Here is a 20,825-nt window from a genome sequence, read left to right on the forward strand (position 1 = left end):
AAGTTTCTGGAAATTAATGAATTGAAATATTTTCCTATGTAAATTAGGATAAAACATATTACAAAATTTTCAGTTTGCTTTAGAAAACTTTCTCATACCTTTACAGGGTGATCTAATTTACCATGCTTATTTCTCCTGTATTTTATAAATTGAAACTGCCAAGCTCGTCTAATGCTATATTTGCAATTGGCATCCATTCATTGTTAATGAACTTACAAATGTATAAGAAAAATAAAGCACTAGGGGGGAAATCCACCCCACATCACTGATACTAACATTGGGAAAATCCTTATTGTCATTTGCTTCAGTATTGTTATAACATCCCTCTCCCCCCACCCTTTCTTTTCTTTTTTCAGCAAAACCAAACAGGAAGCTTACATTCTTGTATCTGGCCAATGATGTAATTCAGAACAGCAAAAGAAAAGGACCTGAATTTACAAAAGACTTCGCACCAGTCATAGTTGAGGCCTTCAAACATGTTTCCAGGTACAATTGTTCTCTTCCCCAACCCCATGGAAATGATTTTTATTGGAATATTTGGGAATATTTATCACAGCAACTCAATACCGTACACTATCCTTTTATTAGATTTTTTGAGGGGATGAAACTACTGAAAACTGTTTGCTGATTTTTAGCATACCTCAAAAGTGGCATGAATAAGAGATGTACTTTGCTGCGATAATAGCCTAAAAAAAGTTAATTGACTTTAGATTTGAGTATTACTGTTTATTTAGCTCCAGTTGTCCACTTCAGTATGTGTTTTATTCATTCATTATGTTGCTAATCAAGGCAATGAAAGGTTTATAATTCATGTAGGAAAGAGGAATGTTTTAGCTGTTACTTCTTCTTTGTCAATCACTCATAGCTGAGTAAGATTGTCTTACAACTGTTTCCAAAGAAATCAAAAGAATACATTAATATGGGGATTTCAGTTTAAACTTCATTTACACAGATCTAGTATCATGGCCACAAATATTTAGATTGGTAACAAGTAATCAAGGAACTGTTCAGTTCTGTGTATCAGGAAGGTATGATGCTTTCAATTTCTTCTGAAGTGTTGCTGAGTAGAAAAGTTTTTTGGAGATACTTTTTTTCTCTCTCTACACCTTTATGAGAATACCCCCTCCTCCCCCCCCCCGAAAGCCACAGAGTGGTTGGTCTGATAATGCTTTACACATTTTAGTGAGCTATTTGAAGCAGGATTGTTGTATCTTAGTAAACTGGGAGATGAATTCTGTTTACCAGCTGAACATTCAGCTGTTTAACTACCCCAACATTCTATTGGGATGTGGTGACTTGAAATTTCATACATGGTTTGGTTTGAATTCTGGTATCTGTTAACTCTGCCTTACCTTGCCATGTATTAGTGCTGTATTTGCTTTTTCTCCCTACCACAGCGAGACTGATGAGAGTTGTAAGAAGCACCTAGGTCGAGTGCTGTCGATTTGGGAAGAAAGATCTGTTTATGAAAACGATGTATTGGAACAGCTTAGGCAGGCTTTGTGTAAGTAAATTTCAGCTCATACAACTTTACTTTTTATGGTTCACATATCTTTCCAGCAGATTTTTTATGTCTCTAATTTTATTCTCTCTAATTTCTAGATGGTGATAAAAACCCAAGAAAACGCCCATATGAACAGATAAATGTGGAAGACAATAATTGCTCAACTCAAAGTTCTCCATGTGACCCTCCACAGGTAGAAATAATCTGTGAAAGTGAAAATGTAGCTGGAGTGTTGCCTCCAAGTGTTGGATTTACTATCTCCAAACATTTGATTTGATTTTTTTAAAGCAGGTGTGTGGAATCTCCAGCCCCTGAGCCTAATTATGTCTGGCACAGTTTCCATTTTGACCCACGTAGCAATTTAAAAAACAACAACCCAATGCTACGAGAAGGACTTTGAATCCAAGTTGCCCTCCCCTCCAGAGGGAGAAATGCTCAACTTAAAAGGGGCTCCCTGTGACCTCTGATTGGCAGTTACAGTATCCTTCTTTCCATGTTGACGTGTCAGCCAACTGACATTATGATAGCAGGTGATTGGCAGGCTGATCCTACCCAGTTGGGTGGTAGATGGGGAGATTTAGAAATGTATCCTGAAAGGGACTGCATGTGGGCACATTTTCCTGCTATGGTGACAGTCTGGGCAGAAGTGGCTAGTAATAATCTTTGCTCCTTCAGTATGAAACTTTCCTCCAATATCATTGCTGGTATTGAATAACTGCCTTGTATAGAGCTTTGCTGCATAGATGGATATAGTTGCAATATTGCCCATCTAATATGTGTATTGTACAGAAATGAGTCTGGATATGGGGGGCAGGGAGAATGTTTCGTCACACTACCTTGTTATAAATTTATAGGGCAAAATGTTTTTAACCTTTCAGCAAAAAGCATGATAAACAATGTATGAAGCCTTTGCATTAGTTTAGATAGTATCCATCTTGTGAATAATACAGTTTCTTAAAACATTTGAAAATATGAATAGTAGTATAAGTCGCTTGGGGCTGAAATTCCTAGGAGAAGAAGATTTACTTTCAAATCAATACCTGTTAATGCTGGGTATTGTCAAAATAGGTTCTTCATTGTGATTGCCATGGACAAGTAGATCTAGGGAAAATGGAGAAGCAGGAGTCCACACAGTTGTAGGGAAATGTTTAGTCTATTTTGTATTAAAATGTTATGTTCTCACAGAGGTCATCATCGTTCCCTTTGTTTCCGATGCTCAGGCTGTAAGTGCTGTTGCAACTTGGGGGAACCCTGAGATTTGCAGTAGTGCACAAAAATGTTTCAAGGAAATAGCCTAAGTGGGGGGTGGGCATCAAAACCAACCTAATAAGGACTAAACATATTCAGTAGACTGCTGTCTATCTGGGAAAGAAAATCTGCTTTTTGGTATAAGAATGACATGGAGCATCCAGGAAAAAGCAGTGGCTGGTTTGATGGAACCCACAATAGGAGGGAGCACTCCACACTGCAATATTTTGATGCAGGTCCCACTGTCTAAAAAAGAAAAATCAGTGCTTTAGGTTCTTGTCTCCAGTACTGCTGCATTATATGTAGATACTTGGCTGTTTTTTTAAAGTATACTTTCTCCCTCATAGACTGCAGATCTCATAAGAGCATTGCAAGAGTTAGAAAATGCAGCCTCTGGGGATGCAGCAGTTCATCAGAGAATAGCCTCATTACCTGTAGAGGTTCAAGACGTGTCCCTGCTTGACAGAATAACAGGTAAGGGAAGTAGTACCATTGGCAGACATGTAGCTCAGGACAGAATGTTAGGGCTTGCCAAGATGATATATAATGTGTTGAATTATGAATATTGTTTTTCTTTCTAGACAAAGAATCAGGAGAGCAGCTTTCCAAGATGGTAGATGACGCATGCATGTTGCTGGCGGATTACAATGGCAGGTTGGCAGCTGAAATAGATGATAGGAAACAGCTAACTCGGATGTTGTCAGACTTTCTGCGATGCCAAAAAGAAGTCCTCTCAGAGAAAGAGCAAACATTGGAAGTGCGTGACTTTGTTGTGGTAGTTCTATTCTTTAGCTTTTTTTAATTAAAATGCTTGACCATGTTTAAACTTCCCTTAAAGTTTAGATCTAGGTATTAGATCTGTTTTCTTGTATCTTTTTCTTTGCAGCAGGTGGCTAGGAAGGCTTCTGTCACTTGAAATTTTATTCACCATTTAATGATTAAGTATTCGCCAATAATCTTATTGTATATACCAGTCCAGGGGGTGGGGGGAATAGGCGTTAAGATTTGACGTGTAACATTTTATAAATTTCAAATGACTCCTTGGACATGTTTGATATTAGTAGATATATTTTAGGTATATATATTTAGTGCATAATTTCCCAGTGATTTATTTCCCAGAATACATTACAGTCCAGTCCTAACCATGTTTATTCAAATGCAAGTCCTATTTAATTCCATGGAGTCCCAGGTTAGGATTGCAGCCTTAGTTGCACTTGCTTCCCACCAAAAACAATGTGACTTTGTTAGGACTGATTTTTCCCATTGATTTCAGTAGGACCGAAATTGAATTCACTTAGCCTAGATCCAACCCATAGTCTCCACTAGCAAGTCTGCACAAGAAAGCTTTTGGTGAATTAAGCTAGATGTATATTTGTGAATCTTAATGGGATACACATATGACTTTAAAAAATGAATGTTATATGCTGGTGAAACAGGTTAATGAAATGAGGATTATTTATTTTAATTTTCTTTCCTCAGATGTATATAACTATTATTCAGAAGTTTATTATTATTATTATTATTATTATTATTATTATTATTATTATTATTTAAATATATTCTAATGAATGTTCCAGCAGCCCTAGATGACAGCTCTGTGTTCCTACTATGGTGGTGCTTGTTTTTTGAGGGGTGGTAGTGGAATAGCATTAGGATATTACCTAAATTAAGGTAGTTTGTAATGTTGGATTATGTGCATACTTGCTTTCCCCCCCTTCAGTTAGGGAAGTAACAATGTTAGTTTTAGCAGAGAGCTATTTATAAGAGTTGCAGCTATTTTGACAATTTCTGTTTTGGTTTAATGGCTTAAAATTAGATAGATCAGTCCATAATGACCCCTTCCTAAAATTAATTGTGCCTTAAACGTAACAGCAATAACTTGTTACAAAGTAGAACAAACCCAAACATTGTTCATTAAGGTTCCTCTAACCTTTATGTGGGTAAGTATTGTTTTATAGATATTTTTTTAATCCAGCTTCTTTAACAACTATCTAGCTTTTGTTTCAGGTGAGGAGCATGGACCATATCTTCTAATGGTGGCATCTTCCATTAGTAATGCATCCTGCTAAAAATAAAATTCAGAATCAAAATCCTGCTTTGTCTCATGTTTTTGAAGATTGACAAAACATACCTGCAGATACCTTTTGAACATACTAGGCATATGTTGCAGACACCATCTAAACAAAATGGATTACCTAAAGGAAGCCACATAGCTGCCAATTTAATATTAATTTGCTGCTCATTTTTGCTAGAAATTTGAAGGCTCAATTTTATTGAATTTAAATTACTAATTCCTCAAGCATTCCTGATAGATTGCATCTGTTTAGAATTAAAATATGCATATTGAGCCCAAGAGCCTCTAGCAAGAATGTTTGAGTTCAAAGGAAATTTTATGTGATCTGTTGAGGTGATGTTTACCCTGTGCTGAACTTAACCTCTGTTGACAACCACTATATCACATTAGCAGTAGCTGATCCCTTATAGTCGTAAGAGCTATATTTTTATCTAATTCAGCATTCTTTTAATAACAGCAGCTGCTCACAAACTGCATGAAGGCAGTGCTCCCTCCTTGATGGTTTCTCCCCAGATATTTAGAGGTGTGTTGCATTGGAAGAGGGTGGTTCCATTAAGCTTCCATTTTTAAGAGTCATTGGCCTATCTTCATGAATTTAATCCTTTCTAAAGCCGTCACCACATCTTTTGATAGTGAATTTAACACATGATGTCCCACTATGCTGAAGTTAGCAGGTCTGAGCCTAATCAGTGTTCGGATGTGCACTGCCTTGAGTTATATAATGGAATAAAGGTGGGGAGAGGAGAAAAAAAGGCAGAAGGATCTTTTCCTGGCCAGAAATTCACCACATGTCATGCAATCAATAGTTGCCATTATCTTAATATATGGCCATATGAATTTGCCCTTGTTGCATGTACCGTGTTGGCCCAAATATGTCGCACCTGAATATAAGCTGCATCTTTAAAATTGGGGAGGGGGGGGGAGAGACAATACCCAAAAATAAGCTGCACCCTTAAAATTCCGCAGTCACTCACACCCATTCCGTTTTACTGTATGTCTGTTTCAGCAACGATACCGAAAAAGCCCATTTTTGTAAGGTTGCAAATTTAATCTGCACTTTAACTTTTCACGGTCAGAATTTGGGGGGGAAAGTGAGGCTTATATTCAGGGCAATATGGTAACAAACTGCCACTTGGTTTTTTCCAACTTTGGCTCTATCGTGGTACATATACCAGGAGTGGAAAGATAGATCTAACTGATTTGCATAGCTGTTAAGTGTGCATGCATCCATTGAAATAAGTCAGCCTAATCATTTGTGCTCCCATGTGAATAGCAAGCTGAAACCATTCTTTCACAACTTAAACCTGTGAAAAAGGATTGTAGTGCCTGTCAATCAAGCGTGAAGAGAGGGTTTGCATAATACAGGGTAAAGAAGAAATTCCATCTCTGTGTAGGGCCCTTTGTGGAGTGACTTTAGTGGAGGTTGGGCCACCCATGTCAGAGTGATGGCCAAATTTTGCAGCTAACACAGCAGTTGTGATGGAATTTAGCTTCATTGTGATTAAAAAATAGAAGTAAAATTTCAAATCTAGTTGCTCTCTCAGTGTGAGCAGAATAACTTAGGAGGTTTTGACTGTAAGCTATTGTCTGCAAGTGTGGCATGACATAAGAAAATATAAATTAATGTGAATGGCTATTAGCTATTAACATTGGTACATTTAGGGGCAACATTGGGTGGAAATGAAAGCTGCCTGGTGAACTCAGTGGTAGGCCATGGGAGAAGCCCATCTGTACCCGGATATCTCCATGTTGGAGGCAGTTTTCAAGGGCCAAGTGGGAACTCTGAAAAATGGCTGTTAGTAGGCACATGCACATAATTAAGTAAATAAGTTAGTAAATTATACCACGCCCTCCCCGGCCAAGACCGGGCTCAGGGCGGCTAACATCAAATATCAGATACATTAAAACAAACGATTAAAATACAGCTTAAAAATTAGAATCAGGATAAAATTAAATGACTGCCCACGAATTACAACCATAGGGGTCAGCTATCCATGTTGGTCCCACATAAGCCGATAAAGAGGTAACTTACAGGGTCCCATAGAGGGGGGTCAAATGGCCCGGACCAAAGGCCAGGCAGAACAGCTCCATCTTGCAGGCCCTGTGGAAGGTTGTCAAATCCCACAGGGCCCTGGTCTCCTGTGATAGAGCCATAAATATACATTAATCAGGTGGTGGGAAGAATAATCAAACTTCTGTGCAGGATAGATTATGTAACTTCTTAAACAATTAGTTTTTCATGCTTCCTTCCCCACTTTCCTCCACTTTGGATTCTTTTGCTCATGTCGTTTCATAGACTATAGGCAGTGGAGTGGAGAAATGGAAAAATTGCAGTGAGTAGCATGCTAGGGACAGAGGATGTAGAATTCCTTACAACCCTTCGCAGGATTTCTGTATCATGTGCATGTTCATGATGCATGGTACAAATCTGTTTCTTCTGGCAACACATCTGATTTTTGCCACCTCCAAGAAAGGCAACCTATTTTTATTCATCTTGTCATTGATGATTATCTAGAGTATAGACAGACTTCAAGTGCCCTTCCCCGAGCCCCCATCTTTCTGTAATATCTTCAGATTCCTTTTTTCACTGAGTGGTATTCCATGCTTCATGTAGTGATGACTCGTCCCAAATGAAGATACTGCACTATGTAGGGTAGTTTCAGGTAGGTAGCCGTGTTGGTCTGATGCAGTCGAAATAAAAAAATTGTCCAGTAGCACCTTAAGAGACCAACTTAGTTTGTTCTGGGTATAAGCTTTTGTCAGAACAAACTTAGTTGGTCTCTAAGGTGCTACTGAAGAATTTTTAAATTTTTTTTATGTAGGGTAGTGTTTGGCTTCCAGGGGTTGTAGTCATATCAAAGCTGCAGCCTAAAAAGTTTTTTAGGCTGGTAAAGGCTGACAACTGGTTCAGTATGCCTCTGGATTCAGGTCAGTTCCAGTCCATATAGGGAAGTGTACAGTTCATACTTACTGCAAGTTAGTGTGAACCACTACAAGGTTGGAACAAGTTACCTTTTCCCCAGACCCACCCTATTCTGATCATAAATTTTTAAAACTGATTTTTATCATTGCTTTTACACAGTTGGAACCTGCCGTTGGTATTCATGGTGAGAGGCAAATAAGATTAATAACAGCTTACATAATTTTGTAACTCAAAAGCTCCATGAAGCATGTATGAATTAAAAATAGCATTCAGTATTAACAGTTGTCCTAAATTCTAGTAAATTATACCCTTAACCCTTGAAATGGCACACCTTTTGCCTTTTACTTCTCAGACTCTTATAAGGAACTAATGTAGAAACCAAATCAATCCCAAAGTACAGTCATACCTTGGAAGTTGAACGGAATCCATTCCGGAAGTCCGTTCAACTTCCAAAATGTTCTGAAACCAAAGCACGGCTTCTGATTGGCTGCAGGTAGGTCCTGCAGCCAATCTGAAGCCGCGGAAACCCCGTTGGACGTTCCAGTTCCAAAGAACATTCGCAAACCAGAACACACACGAGTTTGCGGCGTTCAGGAGCCAAAATGTCCGAATACTAAGGTGTTCGGTATCCAAGGTACGACTGTATAGAATTTTAGAGTTGGAAAGGACCCACAGGGTCATCTGGTCCAAATGTAAAACAAATAAAAATTAAAATGTACATATGTGTAGGAATAAAGGCACTTTTTCAGGTCAAAGCTAGTGAGTATACTACCACACACAAACCCTTTAGTCTGGTAACAAATTAATCTTTATGGTTCATAGAATTGTAGAGTTGCATGGAAAACAAATTTCATCTGTCCCAACCCCTTGCAGGATTCTTTTGTCCAACATGAGGGCTGGAACTTATGCCCTTTTGACATCCTATGTCCTTTTAAAATGTGGGGGTTGGGGGAGAGTTACTGGGTTGCACTGATTACAGTGGTACCTCGGTTTTTGAACATCTGTTTTGAACGTTTGGAACAGTCTTCCAGAATGGAGTATGTTCAAAAACCAAGGTACCACCGTATATATTTTGTGGTTTTATATTTTGATTTTGTTCTGTGAACTGCCCTGAAACCTCTGGGTATAGGGCGGTATATAAATTCAAATAATAATAACCCACGACCCTGAGATTAAGAGTCTCCTGCTCTGTTGACTGAGCTATCAGGGAGATCTTCTGGCACAGGTTTTTGGTTCATTTTAGCTCCCCACATATACTTTGCACATATACTCTCCCTGTGAAGGGAATAAGCTCATCTTTTTATAGTATAGGGCAAGTAAGGTTGCATTTGTATGTATACTGTGTTTTAGGTAGATGATGCCTTGCCACTGATTATTGCGCAGTTGTAGCCTTAGCCTCTACTCTCTTCCCCTTCTGAGTCACTTAGCTATGGAAGGCTTTCAGTTGTATCCAGTACAGTGCTAAGTAACCATCCTGTCAGCACAAGGATTTCTTTTTGTGCAGCCAGACTTCTCCCACTTGCCTTCCCCACCCCCTTCCTAAATATGGTTCGCCCAGTCCTCCAGAGCAGATTTGTGAAGAGCATGGCAGGAAGGAGGAAGTTCTGCGCAAGCGGAAGCCCTTGTGCTGATGGGACACTGGATTTCAAGCCTTGGAGGTCATGGGAAGTGGAGGCTGGGAAGAATACCTGCACTTTCTCTGTAGAAGTACAGCAGTGGCTGCTTACCCAGTCACAGGGTGGACTGCAGTTGTAGTGTAGAAATGCTCCCTTGGAGGAGGAAAAATGGGGATTTGGGGTCAGTTTCAAACTGACTGCACAGAAACCCATTCCTTCAGTAGCCCATCATGGCTATCCCTCTTGCCCCCTTGTGGGCAAAAGGCCTTGTACCATCCCCTGGCTGGCTGCTATGAATTGCCCTATAGCCTACTATCCACAAATTTGAACTGCCCTCTTGGGCAAGTTGGGGAGCAGACCAGAGTGGGGAAGTCTTCAGTCCGTTGCTACAACACCGCCTCCTTTGAGGGAAGCAGGTGCTCAAAGTGACTGCAGTCAGTCTGCCATGCTCCACCAGGGGCACTCTAGAATGGGGCTGATGACCCTTAAGCCAAAAAGCCGAGTGCTGTCTGTGGAGCATGATGTGGTGGCAGTTTTATAGCATCATAGAATTGTAGAGTTGGAAGGGACCCCAAAAGTAATCTAGTGCAGCCCCCTGCAATGCAGAAATCTCAACTCATAGTCTCCCATCCAGTTTGAAATCATTCTGGATCCTGCTTAGTTTTGCAAACGTGATAATAGTTTTATCGTGCTACTAGGAGGTTTATCCTGCTTGTTTTTTCTCTAGAGCCCCAAATGATAAGACATGGCATAAACCTGAGCCCCCTGCTGGATTAGTCCAAAGGTCCATGGATTACTATATTCCTGTTGGAATCCCATAAGCAGGGTATGGTTGCACTAGCCCTCATCTGCTCGTGAGGTCCAGCCATATTGCCTTTGATACTGGACATTTTACATAACCATCATGAGTAGTAGCTACTGATATGCAAAGTCATGGAGAATAAGGCTAATCCTCTTCTAAAGCTGATCCAAGTTTGTGATTATCTTGTGGCAGTGAATCCTAGCATGGAGGCAGTTGCATACATGCCATGGCCTCATGTGCAGCATTGAAGGGCTACTGACCCTAAAGTAGAGGGGAGCATGTGTGCCCTGGATGTGGAACTGCCATAGCATTGCATTTGTTTGTTACCCATGTGCTCATCCAGGAGTTGTCATTACTTCTTGGTTTCTGTAATAGAGTGACAAGTTGCATGCTTGGGTTGCTCTGGTCCATGGGATCACGAAAAGTCGAACACGACTAAACGACTAAACAACATAAGCATCTCAGGGTATAATACAAGATACAGCTCACTAATAAATTCCTAGCTGGCGCCTGTGTACAAGGGATTAATGCACAGATACCCAAATTTCTGGCTCTAAAACAGACATATATGTAAGTTCTTTCTAAATATAGCAAAGAATTATTATTATTATTATCATTTTAAATGACCAGAGGATCAAACCTGATAGGATGTTGCTAGAATAAATTTCTTCTCAAAAGAAATTTATCTTTTAAGTGTTTTAGTACTATATACAATCTTGAGCATTTTATAGAATGTTTACCAATAAAGTAAATAAGCATAAAAGAGCATCCCCTGAATAATAGTACTGGCATTTATCTCCATGATGACAACACATTTCTTATATTTAGGTGTTGACCGAAATCCTACTTTTGACTAATGCCATTTCCCCCGACATTTTCCACTCTGGCCCTTAAAATGTATAAGAAAGCAGTGGCCCTTCAGATGCTGTTGAACTCTGTCATCATTCCCTGACCAAGCTGACTGGGGCTGCTGGGAATGCAACAACATCTGGAGTGACACACGTTGACCACTCCTGCTTTAAAAATACTCTGAATTTTGTCACAAAGCAAATACATTACAATCTCAGTAAATTGTACATGCTGAGTGTTCCAGATTTATGATTGGCTGGTGGTTTGCGGCCTCCTTACAGGTGGCCTGAGAGACCCCCACAAGGATAGACTGTTGAAGGCTCTTTCTAGAGTAAATAAAATTTAAAATCCACCTCTGGATTCTGATGTAACTATTAAAATGTGTCAGAGTGAAGAGAAAAAGGAAGCATTGTCAGGTAAGGGATAGGAGTTCCTGGATTTCCATTTCTATGGGCTATCAGTCAATTCAATACTATAACAAAATTGCAAATTGTAGCTGTTCTTGGTAGGCAACTTTTGGTTTTGATCAGGACTGTTCTGCTTTCTTTCCTGAAGGCTGTTGCAACCTGAGCCTTTCCTCCATGTGGTTTCTTAGCAACAACAGTTTTGTATACTAGCACAAGCTCCCCCTCATGCCATGCTTTCTTCAGCTATTGGCCTTCCCTTTACTAGGCCACCCCACCTGTACTTATGCAATCATGACCTCTTCCCAACAACAGGATCAAAAAATGTACCCTGCACATGGCAACCACGCAGATCCATTCCCTGCCACCAGTCCTTGAAGCCACATGTGGTGGGTTGGTAGAGCCTAGCAAGAGCACCTTGCTGATCTCACTGGTTGCCAGAATTGCATTTATGCCCACCACTTCTAGATTTGTAGGAATGATTTAATTATTCTACCCTGTCTATTCAAGCCTAGCTGAGTCAAAGAGCCAGCAGTCTTTCAAGCTGCCTCATGTAGTCAGTGGAGGGCTTCTGAGAACAAACTAGAATAGTAAACTTCATTGCAGCAAAATGTAAGAAGTGTTGGTTTGAACACCAAAATATGGCTTCAGAAGCCGGATTCTTTTAATGCAGTGTCTTTCAATACTTTTATCCTGTTCCAGTTTGTCTGTCGTTGCCTCAGGGCTGCTTGAAGATTTTAGAAGTGTGTGTGAAGGGGTGATCTTCATTAGTTGTCATTAAAATACTAGGTGAGAGCCAATATAATTTAGCTCTTTGAGTTAATTTCTAAAGCTTTCAAAATATTTTAGATTGGTCTGTAAAAGAATGCTTTCCTGATGTTGGACTTTGCAGCTCTCATTAGTCCCAGCTAGCATAACCAATGGCCAAAGATGGTGGCAATTGGACCACAGCAACATCTGTACTGCCACAGCCCCACTCTAAAAGTCTTTAAAATATGTACTGTACGGCCTGCTCTTCACTACCAAAAAAGCATCCCACAGTGGGTTTCAACCATAAAGCATTAAAAACAAGCATAGTAAAAGCAAATTAATAACATCAGTGAAATTTCATCACATCCAACTGAGTGGACAGCAAATCGCCCAGAGGCCTGAGTAAATAAATAGGTCTTTAGCTGGCACAGAACACTAAAAACTTAGCACCGGCCTTCTAGGAAGGGGGTTGCACAATTGGGGTGCTTGCACTGGGGGTGCCCTCTTCCATGTCACTGCATACTGAATTCCAGGCACCACCAGAGGGATATCCTCTACAGATCTTTAAAGCACAAGCAGGACTATATGGGGGTGCAGGTTCTCTGCCAGGTTTCTATGTCCTAAGATGTTTAGCGGTTTTAATGTCAATAGAAGCACCTTGAAGCTGATTCAGTAGCGGCAGTAGCCAGTGCAATTTCTAGCAGGCTGCCATGTTCTGCACCATGTAGAGTGCATTGCAATCGTCCAGACCTAGGGTTGTTAGTGCAAACTATCCCCATCTAGGAGCAAAAACTATCCCCATCTAGGAGCAATAACGGTTGCTGTGCTAACTGAAACTAGTGTAAGGTTCTTCTCACCAAGAAAGCTACTTGTGCCTCCCATAAAATGCTGAATCCAGGAGGACCCCCAAGCTACGTTCCTGTTCTATGAGAGGGAGGGTTGCCCAGTTCTGAACAGGCAATATTCCCAATTTCCAAACCTGGGAATGCTCGCTCACAGTACTTCTCAGGATTCAGCCAGAGCTTATAGGCTTTCATCCAACTCACCATTGTGTCAATCCACTGACCAGAACCCAGACAGTGTCTCCTGACTAATGAAACTGAAGGAGCTGTATTAACATGTTCCCCCCTCCAGCTCCTTGCCAGAGGAGCTGAATCAGAGTGGAGAGGCATAATTTTTGTGCCCCCTCCTGGGCCTTCGCCCTTAGCAGGGAGTCAGCCTGTTCAACCCCTAGGTATGCCCCTGCATCAGCGTCTTGGTGACATCTCACTCCAGATCTAATGAGCACTACTAGTAGCTTCAAATAGATATTAGACAGCACTGTGGACAGAATGGGACCAGACACCCCGCAGCATAACTGCTATGGAGCTGAGCTACAGTCTCCCAATGCTATTTTCTGGAAAATGGCCCTGCAGGTAGAAATGGAACCACCACAAATCAGCAAGGTCACTCTCTTCAACCCTCCCAATAAAGCACTTCCATCAGGACAACCAGAGCTGATCTGGTTCCCAACCTGGAATGAATCCAGATAATTGGTTCCATCCAAAAGCATTAAGAGGTACCACCCTCTAGAGCTACCTGTGGGTCCTCAGATGTCGTTGGACTACAACGCCCATCATCCCTGAGCTCTGGCCTTGCTAGCTAGGGGTGATGGGAGTTGTAGTTCAACAACATCTGGGGACCCACATGTTGAGAAAGGCTGCTCTAGAGCACTTACCCTTAAAAAGGAATTCTTGCAACCAAGCGATGATTGTCAAACACTTGTTCTACTTGGGTTTCTTGGGGAGCAGGCAAACTTTAGCCTCCATGAGGACTGCAGGCACCCTCCTCTTGCACAGATGTATTCACCACACATTGGAATCACCTAGTTAATCCCTTCTGGCTGGATCTAAACAGGACAAAGGCTGAGAGGATGTGTAGAACAGCCTCTAGCATCTTATGCACAGCCATTGTTCGTTTGCTATGTTTATGTCCCACCCATTCTCCAAGGAGCTCAAGAAGATGTACATGGTTCTCCCTCTCCCTGTTTTATTCTCATAGTGACCTGTGAGGTAGGTTAGGCTGAGAGACAGTGATTGTCCCAAAGACAACCAGCGAGTTTCATAGCTAAATGGAGATTCGAACTTGGGTCTCCTGGGTACAGTATTCTAAGTACTACACCACATTGGCGCACACTGTTGTTCTTTGTGACCTATTAGTGATTATACAAGTTAACCAAACCATCAGTTAATCATTGTACACAAAGGTCCTGATACAGCTCTAGCCATGCATAAAAACGTATCGATTTGCAACTAGTTTCCCCAGAACGTACATGAGGATGTGCATTAAAATGTTCAACACATGGAATGATGCATTGTGGAAGGACACTGGGTGAACATTTGGATCAACATCTAGTTTTCACCTGTGATTTTTGACCAAATGAGTGAAAAGTTGATGAAAGCAAAAACTGGAGGGTACTATGTTACGTCATAGAATAGTTTCTCTCCCTGCTGTTATCTCTGCAGTTTGAATTTGTTTACTCTTCTTCACTCGCAGCTCTAGCTTTGGGGCAATGACAGCTCCTGAAGCCACAGCTATGGAGGAGTGTGAGTTTACATACAGCACTAAACTACTGTCAAAGTTCTCTAGTGTTTAAAAAACCAACTATGAATGTGGTTAATGAGCAACCTTTAATCATAGTTATTAAACCATAGTTAAATTGCTGGGCTGGGTTTGCACATAGCACTAAGCTATGGTTTAATAAACCATGGATTAGCATTATGTGTGAACCATGCCACTTTGCGGGGTTACCTTTGAACTGTGTTCAGAAGTTTCAACTGGGACTAAAATGTAGCTGTAAGTTTCAAACAGAACCTTCTGTAGGAACAGATAAAACAAAACGTCAACTTTACTGGCTTCATGTTTGCTTCTGGAACCAATTCAAAGTGCTGATATTCTTTAATGCTCTATATGACATGGACTAGGATATTTAAAGGACCCCTTCCACACGTACACAGTTGCTCTTTCTTTGGTCTGCAGATACACATGCTACTGATCATGCCATTAGAGACTAACTAGGTGGGTACTGAGGACTGACCTTTTCTATTGTCACAGCCAGATTATTGAACTCTCCTTCAGGCTGTCCACCTGACACCCCCCCCCCATGTCCACCTCTTTTTTCCTCTGGTTTAGTTTGTAACTTCTCTGCTGATATAAATTCTGCTAGGATTACAATTATTTTGTACTGTATTTCTTTGCTTTACAGTGGTGCCTTGCAAGAGGAAATTAATTCGTTCCACGAGTCTCTTCGTCTTGCGGTTTTTTCGTCTTGCGAAGCACGGCTATTAGCGGATTAGCGCTATTAGCGGCTATTAGCGGCTTAGCGGCTAAGAAAAAGGGGGGGAAAGGGCAAGAACTCGCAAGACGTTTTCGTCTTGCAAAGCAAGCCCATAGGGAAATTCGTCTTGCGAAGCACCTCAAAAACAGAAAACCCTTTCGTCTAGCGAGTTTTTCGTCTTGCGAGGCATTCGTCTTGCGGGGCACCACTGTATATGCATTTTTGTATTCAGAGAAAAGTGGGCTTATGAATACCAATTGTTGGGCATTGTGAATAGAAGAGTAGTATTATGCTCCTGTCTTGCTTGTGGGCTTTCCATACTCATTGTTAGCTCCTGGAAGAACAGGGTGCTGAACTAGATAGGCCTTCTGATCCAGCAGGGTTCTTCTTAATTTTTTTAAATAGAAATTTATGCTCATTAGATTAGGATAGCGCCTAAATGCATTCTACTTAAGGTAAATATTGGAGAGCAAAAAATTGCTGGGTTGGACCAGTACAGTGAAAAAGGGACATTTGTTCCTATACAGTCATACCTCGGGTTAAATTTGCTTCAGGTTGAGCATTTTCAAGTTACGGTCTGTGGCTACCTGGAAGTAACGGAGTGCGTTACTTCCGGGTTTCGCCACATGCGCAGATGCTCAAAATGATGTCACGTGCATGCGTGGAAGCAGCAAAATGCAACGCGGAGACGCATCTTACGTTCTACTCAGGATGCGAACAGGGCTCCGGAACGGATCCCGTTCGCATCCCGAAGTACCACTGTACAGTGATAAAAATTTATTCTAAGCATTATAAACTGTGAAATATCAATGTGATCTGCCAGCCACAGATGTCAGGACATAAATGGAGTGAGAGAATATACTAATGATTTTTTTTCAATGGCAAGTAGCATGGCTTTATTTGGAAGCCTAGTTGTAAGCCTAGTATTGTCTAAAGGGCTTCTCAACTGAGACACCATCCAACAAAGCAGAAAGACAGTTGGGTTATTGCAGAGTTTGTATAAATAATAATAATAATAATAATAATAATAATAATAATAATAATTTTTATTTATATCCCGCCCTCCCCAGCCAAAGCCGGGCTCAGGGAGGCTAACAACACTAAAGTAGTGCAACATTATAAAAACATTATAAAAATTAATTAAAATCAAAATTGATGGCAACCATAAAAAGATGCAGCACATAGTGTGCAGTCTATAACCCAGCTACCGCAGAGACGATTCCTTGTTATATAAAATTGTCCTGGAGGAAATAGCTTCCAGACTGAAATGTAATATGAGACTAATTCATAAGGCATTAAGTTGGATTCTGATTCCTTTTGCATTCCTCTTGTTAGTAGATATTTTGCAGAACAACCATAAACATAACACTGTCCATCATAAAGTCCTTCCAGATCATCCCAACCTGTGCAGATCGTGGACACCGTTGAAATAATTCTAAGCTTAATGCAGTATATTTTCTAAAAAAATGATTTGAATAAAATGTCATATTTAGGGGAGAGGCCATAGCTCTGTGGAAAAGTACATGCTTTGTATGGAGAAGGACGGTGGGGTTCTTACCATTTCCAGTTAAAAGGTTCTTGTGTCACAAGACTGGGAAAGACCTCTGCTTGAAGCCATGGAGAGCTGCCATAGAAATCATTGCTTCAGTTGTTTCAGTCAATATAAGGCAGTGTCCTATATCCATGTCAGTTTTCAAAATAGACAAAATCAGTACTGACCACTTATATCCTCTTTCTTGGAGCAGCTTAGGTGGAGATCCAAGTGGTATCCAGTCCAGGGACTGAGTAGGGCCATGCCTGCTTCACTTCAGAAATGCTTCAGCATGACATAGTCCCAAATTACAAAATAAATTCCAGATTCCTAATTTGGAATTCCACATAGTAAATCTGCTTTTGAATTTACTTGGGGCTGTCACTCCTGCTTACTTTGCTCAACAACCCCACCTACCGGTCTACCCTTTGCCACCTTCCTTCTCCCAAAACCTGACCATATGCTCCTTCCTTTACACCTGACTAATCCCTGCTGTCTTACACCTCACCCACCCCCTTGCCTAGCCCCTCACAGTTCACCCAAACCTTCCACACTTACCTGGGCCACCTACCACCCACTCTGCTCACTTGCTCACCTGCCTATTGTTCTGCAGTTGCCATGGCTGCCTATTGGCTATGAACTATAGCATGACAGCCTTACAATTTTATTATATAGTAAGAAAATTATGACATTTGCTGTGCTACTTATTCTACTTAAACCTTCTATTTCACTAATTTTCAAAATATAAGCATAAAAAGATGTTGGAAGGTGAAGGGCCTAAGAGGATTCATGCCCCTTTAAAAGTTGCACAGGAGTGAGGATGTGCTGGCAGAGGCAAGGACAAGTGACATGTATATTCAGGCCTGCATCAGGCACCACATACATATATATATATTTTTTAAATAAATATTTATTAAAGTTTTTAAATATAAATGCACAAACAATAAACAATCTTACTTCTGTCACAAACATAATTTCATCACTTCTTTGGACTCCCTCGCGTCTCCCGCTCCCATTTACATCGTTAAAAGTTTTTTCCAAACAAATTATCAACTTGTTTACAATCTCATGTCCACTCATTCAAGTATAATCTAGCACTTCTTCTAGAAAAATTTTATATTTTCTTTTAGTCTCACTTATCATCCAATTTAAATCTAATTTAGTGGTGGCCAATTTTTTATAATCTAGCATCCTTCTTAACATTCAACCAAATTACAATGTTTTTGTAGATACATCTTGAATTTCTCCCAGTCTTCCTCCATCTTCTCTTCTCCCAGGTCACGGATTCTGCCAGTCATCTCGGCCAGTTGCATATAGTCCATCAGCTGCATCTGCCACTCTTCCAGTGTGGGTAGATCTTGAGTTTTCCAGTTTCTTGCGATGAGTATCCTTGCTGCCGTTGTTGCATACATAAAGAATGTTCGGTCCTTCTTTAGCACCTTCTGGCCGACAATACCCAGAAGGAAGGCCTCTGGTTTCTTAGTGAAGGTATACTTAAATACCTTTTTCAGCTCATTATATATCATTTCCCAGAAGACCTTCACCTTAGGGCATGTCCACCAGAGGTGAAAGAATGTTCCTTCATTTTCTTTACATTTCCAACATTTATTATCAGACGAATGGTATATTTTGGCAAGTTTAACTGGGGTCATGTACCATCTATATATCATTTTCATTACATTTTCCTTCAGAGCATTACATGCGGTGAAGTTCAGCCCAGTGGTCCACAACCTTTCCCAGTCCTCAAACATAATGTTATGCCCAATGTCCTGTGCCCATTTTATCATAGCCGATTTAACCATTTCGTCTTGTGTATTCCATTTTAACAGCAAGTTATACATTCTGGATAGTACCTTAGTCTTTGGTTCTAACAATTCTGTTTCTAACTTCGATTTCTCCACCTGGAACCCTAACTTTTTGTCATTTTTAAAAACTTCTTTAATCTGAGCATAATGTAACCAGTCTCGCACCTTATCCTTCATTTTCTCCAAACTCTGCAATTTCCAATTGTCTCCATCTTTTTCTAATATTTCCCAATATTTTGGCCATTTAGATAGATAGATAGATAGATAGATAGATAGATAGATAGATAGATTCTTTATTGTCATTACACAAGTGCAACATTGCACAAGTGCAACGAAATTGGATGCCATCCCTTAAAAACAACAAAAGCAAAACAACAACAACAACCAAACAAACCACATTCCAGCCACACCCACACCCACACCCATCAAACTCCCAGGTCACACTATCGAGTTACTGCATTTAAGAAGGCCACAGCTCTTGGATAGAAACTATTTTTCAGTCTATTTGTCCTTGACTTGATGTTTCTGTATCTCCTGCCAGAAGGCAGTAGTACAAACAGACTGTGTCCCGGGTGAGATGCATCCTGCAGGATATTGTTTGCTTTCCTAAGACAACGGGAACCGTACAGTTCTTCCAAAGATGGGAGGGGATGACCAATAATCCTTTGGGCTGTGGTTATGACCTTCTGGAGCACCTTCCTCTTCCTAGCTGTACAGCTGGAGAACCAGGCACAAATACAGTATGTGAGAATGCTCTCTATGGAGCCTCGGTAGAAGGACACCAGCAGTCTCTCACTCAGATTGTTCTTCTTTAAAAGTCTGAGGAAATAAATTCTCTGCTGGGCCTTCTTCACCAGAGCAGTGGTATTTGCGCTCCAAGTCATGCCCTGATCGATAGTCACTCCCAAAAAACCTGAATTCTGCCACCCTCTCCACCCGTTCCCCGTTGATATACAAGGGCTGAATGTCCGCCTTTTTTTTCCTGTAATCCACCACCAATTCCTTGGTCTTAGCCGTATTAAGAGCCAGATTGTTCTCTCCACACCAAGCACAAAGCCGCTCCACCTCGTCCCGATAGGCGGACTCATCCCCTCCTGAAATGAGCCCCACCACCGTAGTGTCATCAGCAAACTTGATGATTTTGTTGCTGGAATAAATGGCTGTACAATCATACGTATAGAGAGTATAGAGCAGGGGACTCAACACACAACCCTGTGGTGAGCCGGTGTTAAGGCTAAGGGCTGTGGACATATGTGACCCTACTCTAACCCTCTGAGAACGTTCTGACAAAAAGTCCAAAACCCAGAGACAGGTGGAGTTGGAGAGTCCAATCGCCTCTAGCTTGGACACCAGTCTATGGGGGAGGATAGTGTTAAAAGCAGAGCTAAAATCCACAAACAGCAGCCTCACATTTGGCCTCCATATTGGGTCTTTTTCGGGCCTTAGCCTCCAGAGGTGAAAGCCACCTTGGAGTTTTATTTTCCAATAAGTCTTTATATTTTGTCCAGACATTAAACACTGCTTTCCTGACAATATGGTTCTTAAACTTTGTCATACCATAAGTATGCATGCCAACCAAAAGCATTGTTAAAACCTTCCAGGTCCAGTACGTCAGTGTCTTCGAGAAGTAGCCAGTCTTTTAGCCAGCAGAAAGCTGCGGCTTCATAATACAACTTTAAGTCTGGCAGGGCAAAGCCCCCTCTTTCTTTCGCATCTGTTAATATCTTAAACTTAATTCTGGGCTTTTTGCCCTGCCAGACAAATTTAGATATATCTTTCTGCCACTTCCGGAAGCACTCCGTTTTGTCCACAATCTGTAGTGTTTGAAATAAAAATAACATTTTTGGCAATACATTCATCTTAATAGCAGCAATTCGGCCTAACAAAGAAAGCTTCAATTTTGTCCAACTATCCAAGTCTCTCTTAATTTCAGACCAACATTTTTCCAGGCACCACATACATATAAATCTGCTATGAAGGATGCAAAGAAAATCCATGCCCAA

The 20,825-nt window shown here is 40.8% G+C and overlaps 1 protein-coding gene and 1 long non-coding RNA gene across 5 annotated transcripts in view; one reads left to right on the forward strand and one right to left on the reverse strand.

Moving 5' to 3' along the window:
- The window catches only part of RPRD1A (regulation of nuclear pre-mRNA domain containing 1A), a 40,288-nt gene that overhangs the window by 13,470 nt on the left and 5,993 nt on the right, over positions 1-20,825 (forward strand). The window contains exons 2-7 of one of the 3 annotated variants that reach the window (XM_081836356.1): positions 357-486; positions 1,398-1,504; positions 1,603-1,697; positions 3,100-3,226; positions 3,334-3,509; positions 4,748-4,842. In XM_081836356.1, coding sequence (XP_081692482.1) covers positions 357-486; positions 1,398-1,504; positions 1,603-1,697; positions 3,100-3,226; positions 3,334-3,509; positions 4,748-4,786 — 674 coding nt within the window. In that variant the 3' untranslated portion in view covers positions 4,787-4,842. Of the gene's footprint in view, positions 1-356; positions 487-1,397; positions 1,505-1,602; positions 1,698-3,099; positions 3,227-3,333; positions 3,510-4,747; positions 4,843-20,825 lie in introns of those variants that run through there. The other 2 variants (XM_081836357.1, XM_081836355.1) reach the window with 2 other exon arrangements.
- Positions 4,467-17,902, reverse strand: LOC309327232. 2 transcript variants are annotated; one of them, XR_014150458.1, is made up of 4 exons: positions 17,045-17,902; positions 8,327-8,430; positions 6,859-6,965; positions 4,467-4,817 (listed from the first exon to the last, which is right to left on the reverse strand). It is a non-coding gene; the product is annotated as an uncharacterized lncRNA (long non-coding RNA). The 2 variants fall into 2 exon arrangements; XR_014150457.1 differs by lacking the exon at positions 8,327-8,430.

This window comes from Podarcis erhardii (assembly GCF_964252035.2).
Source record: "Podarcis erhardii genome assembly, chromosome: 13".
Lineage (NCBI taxonomy): Eukaryota > Metazoa > Chordata > Lepidosauria > Squamata > Lacertidae > Podarcis > Podarcis erhardii.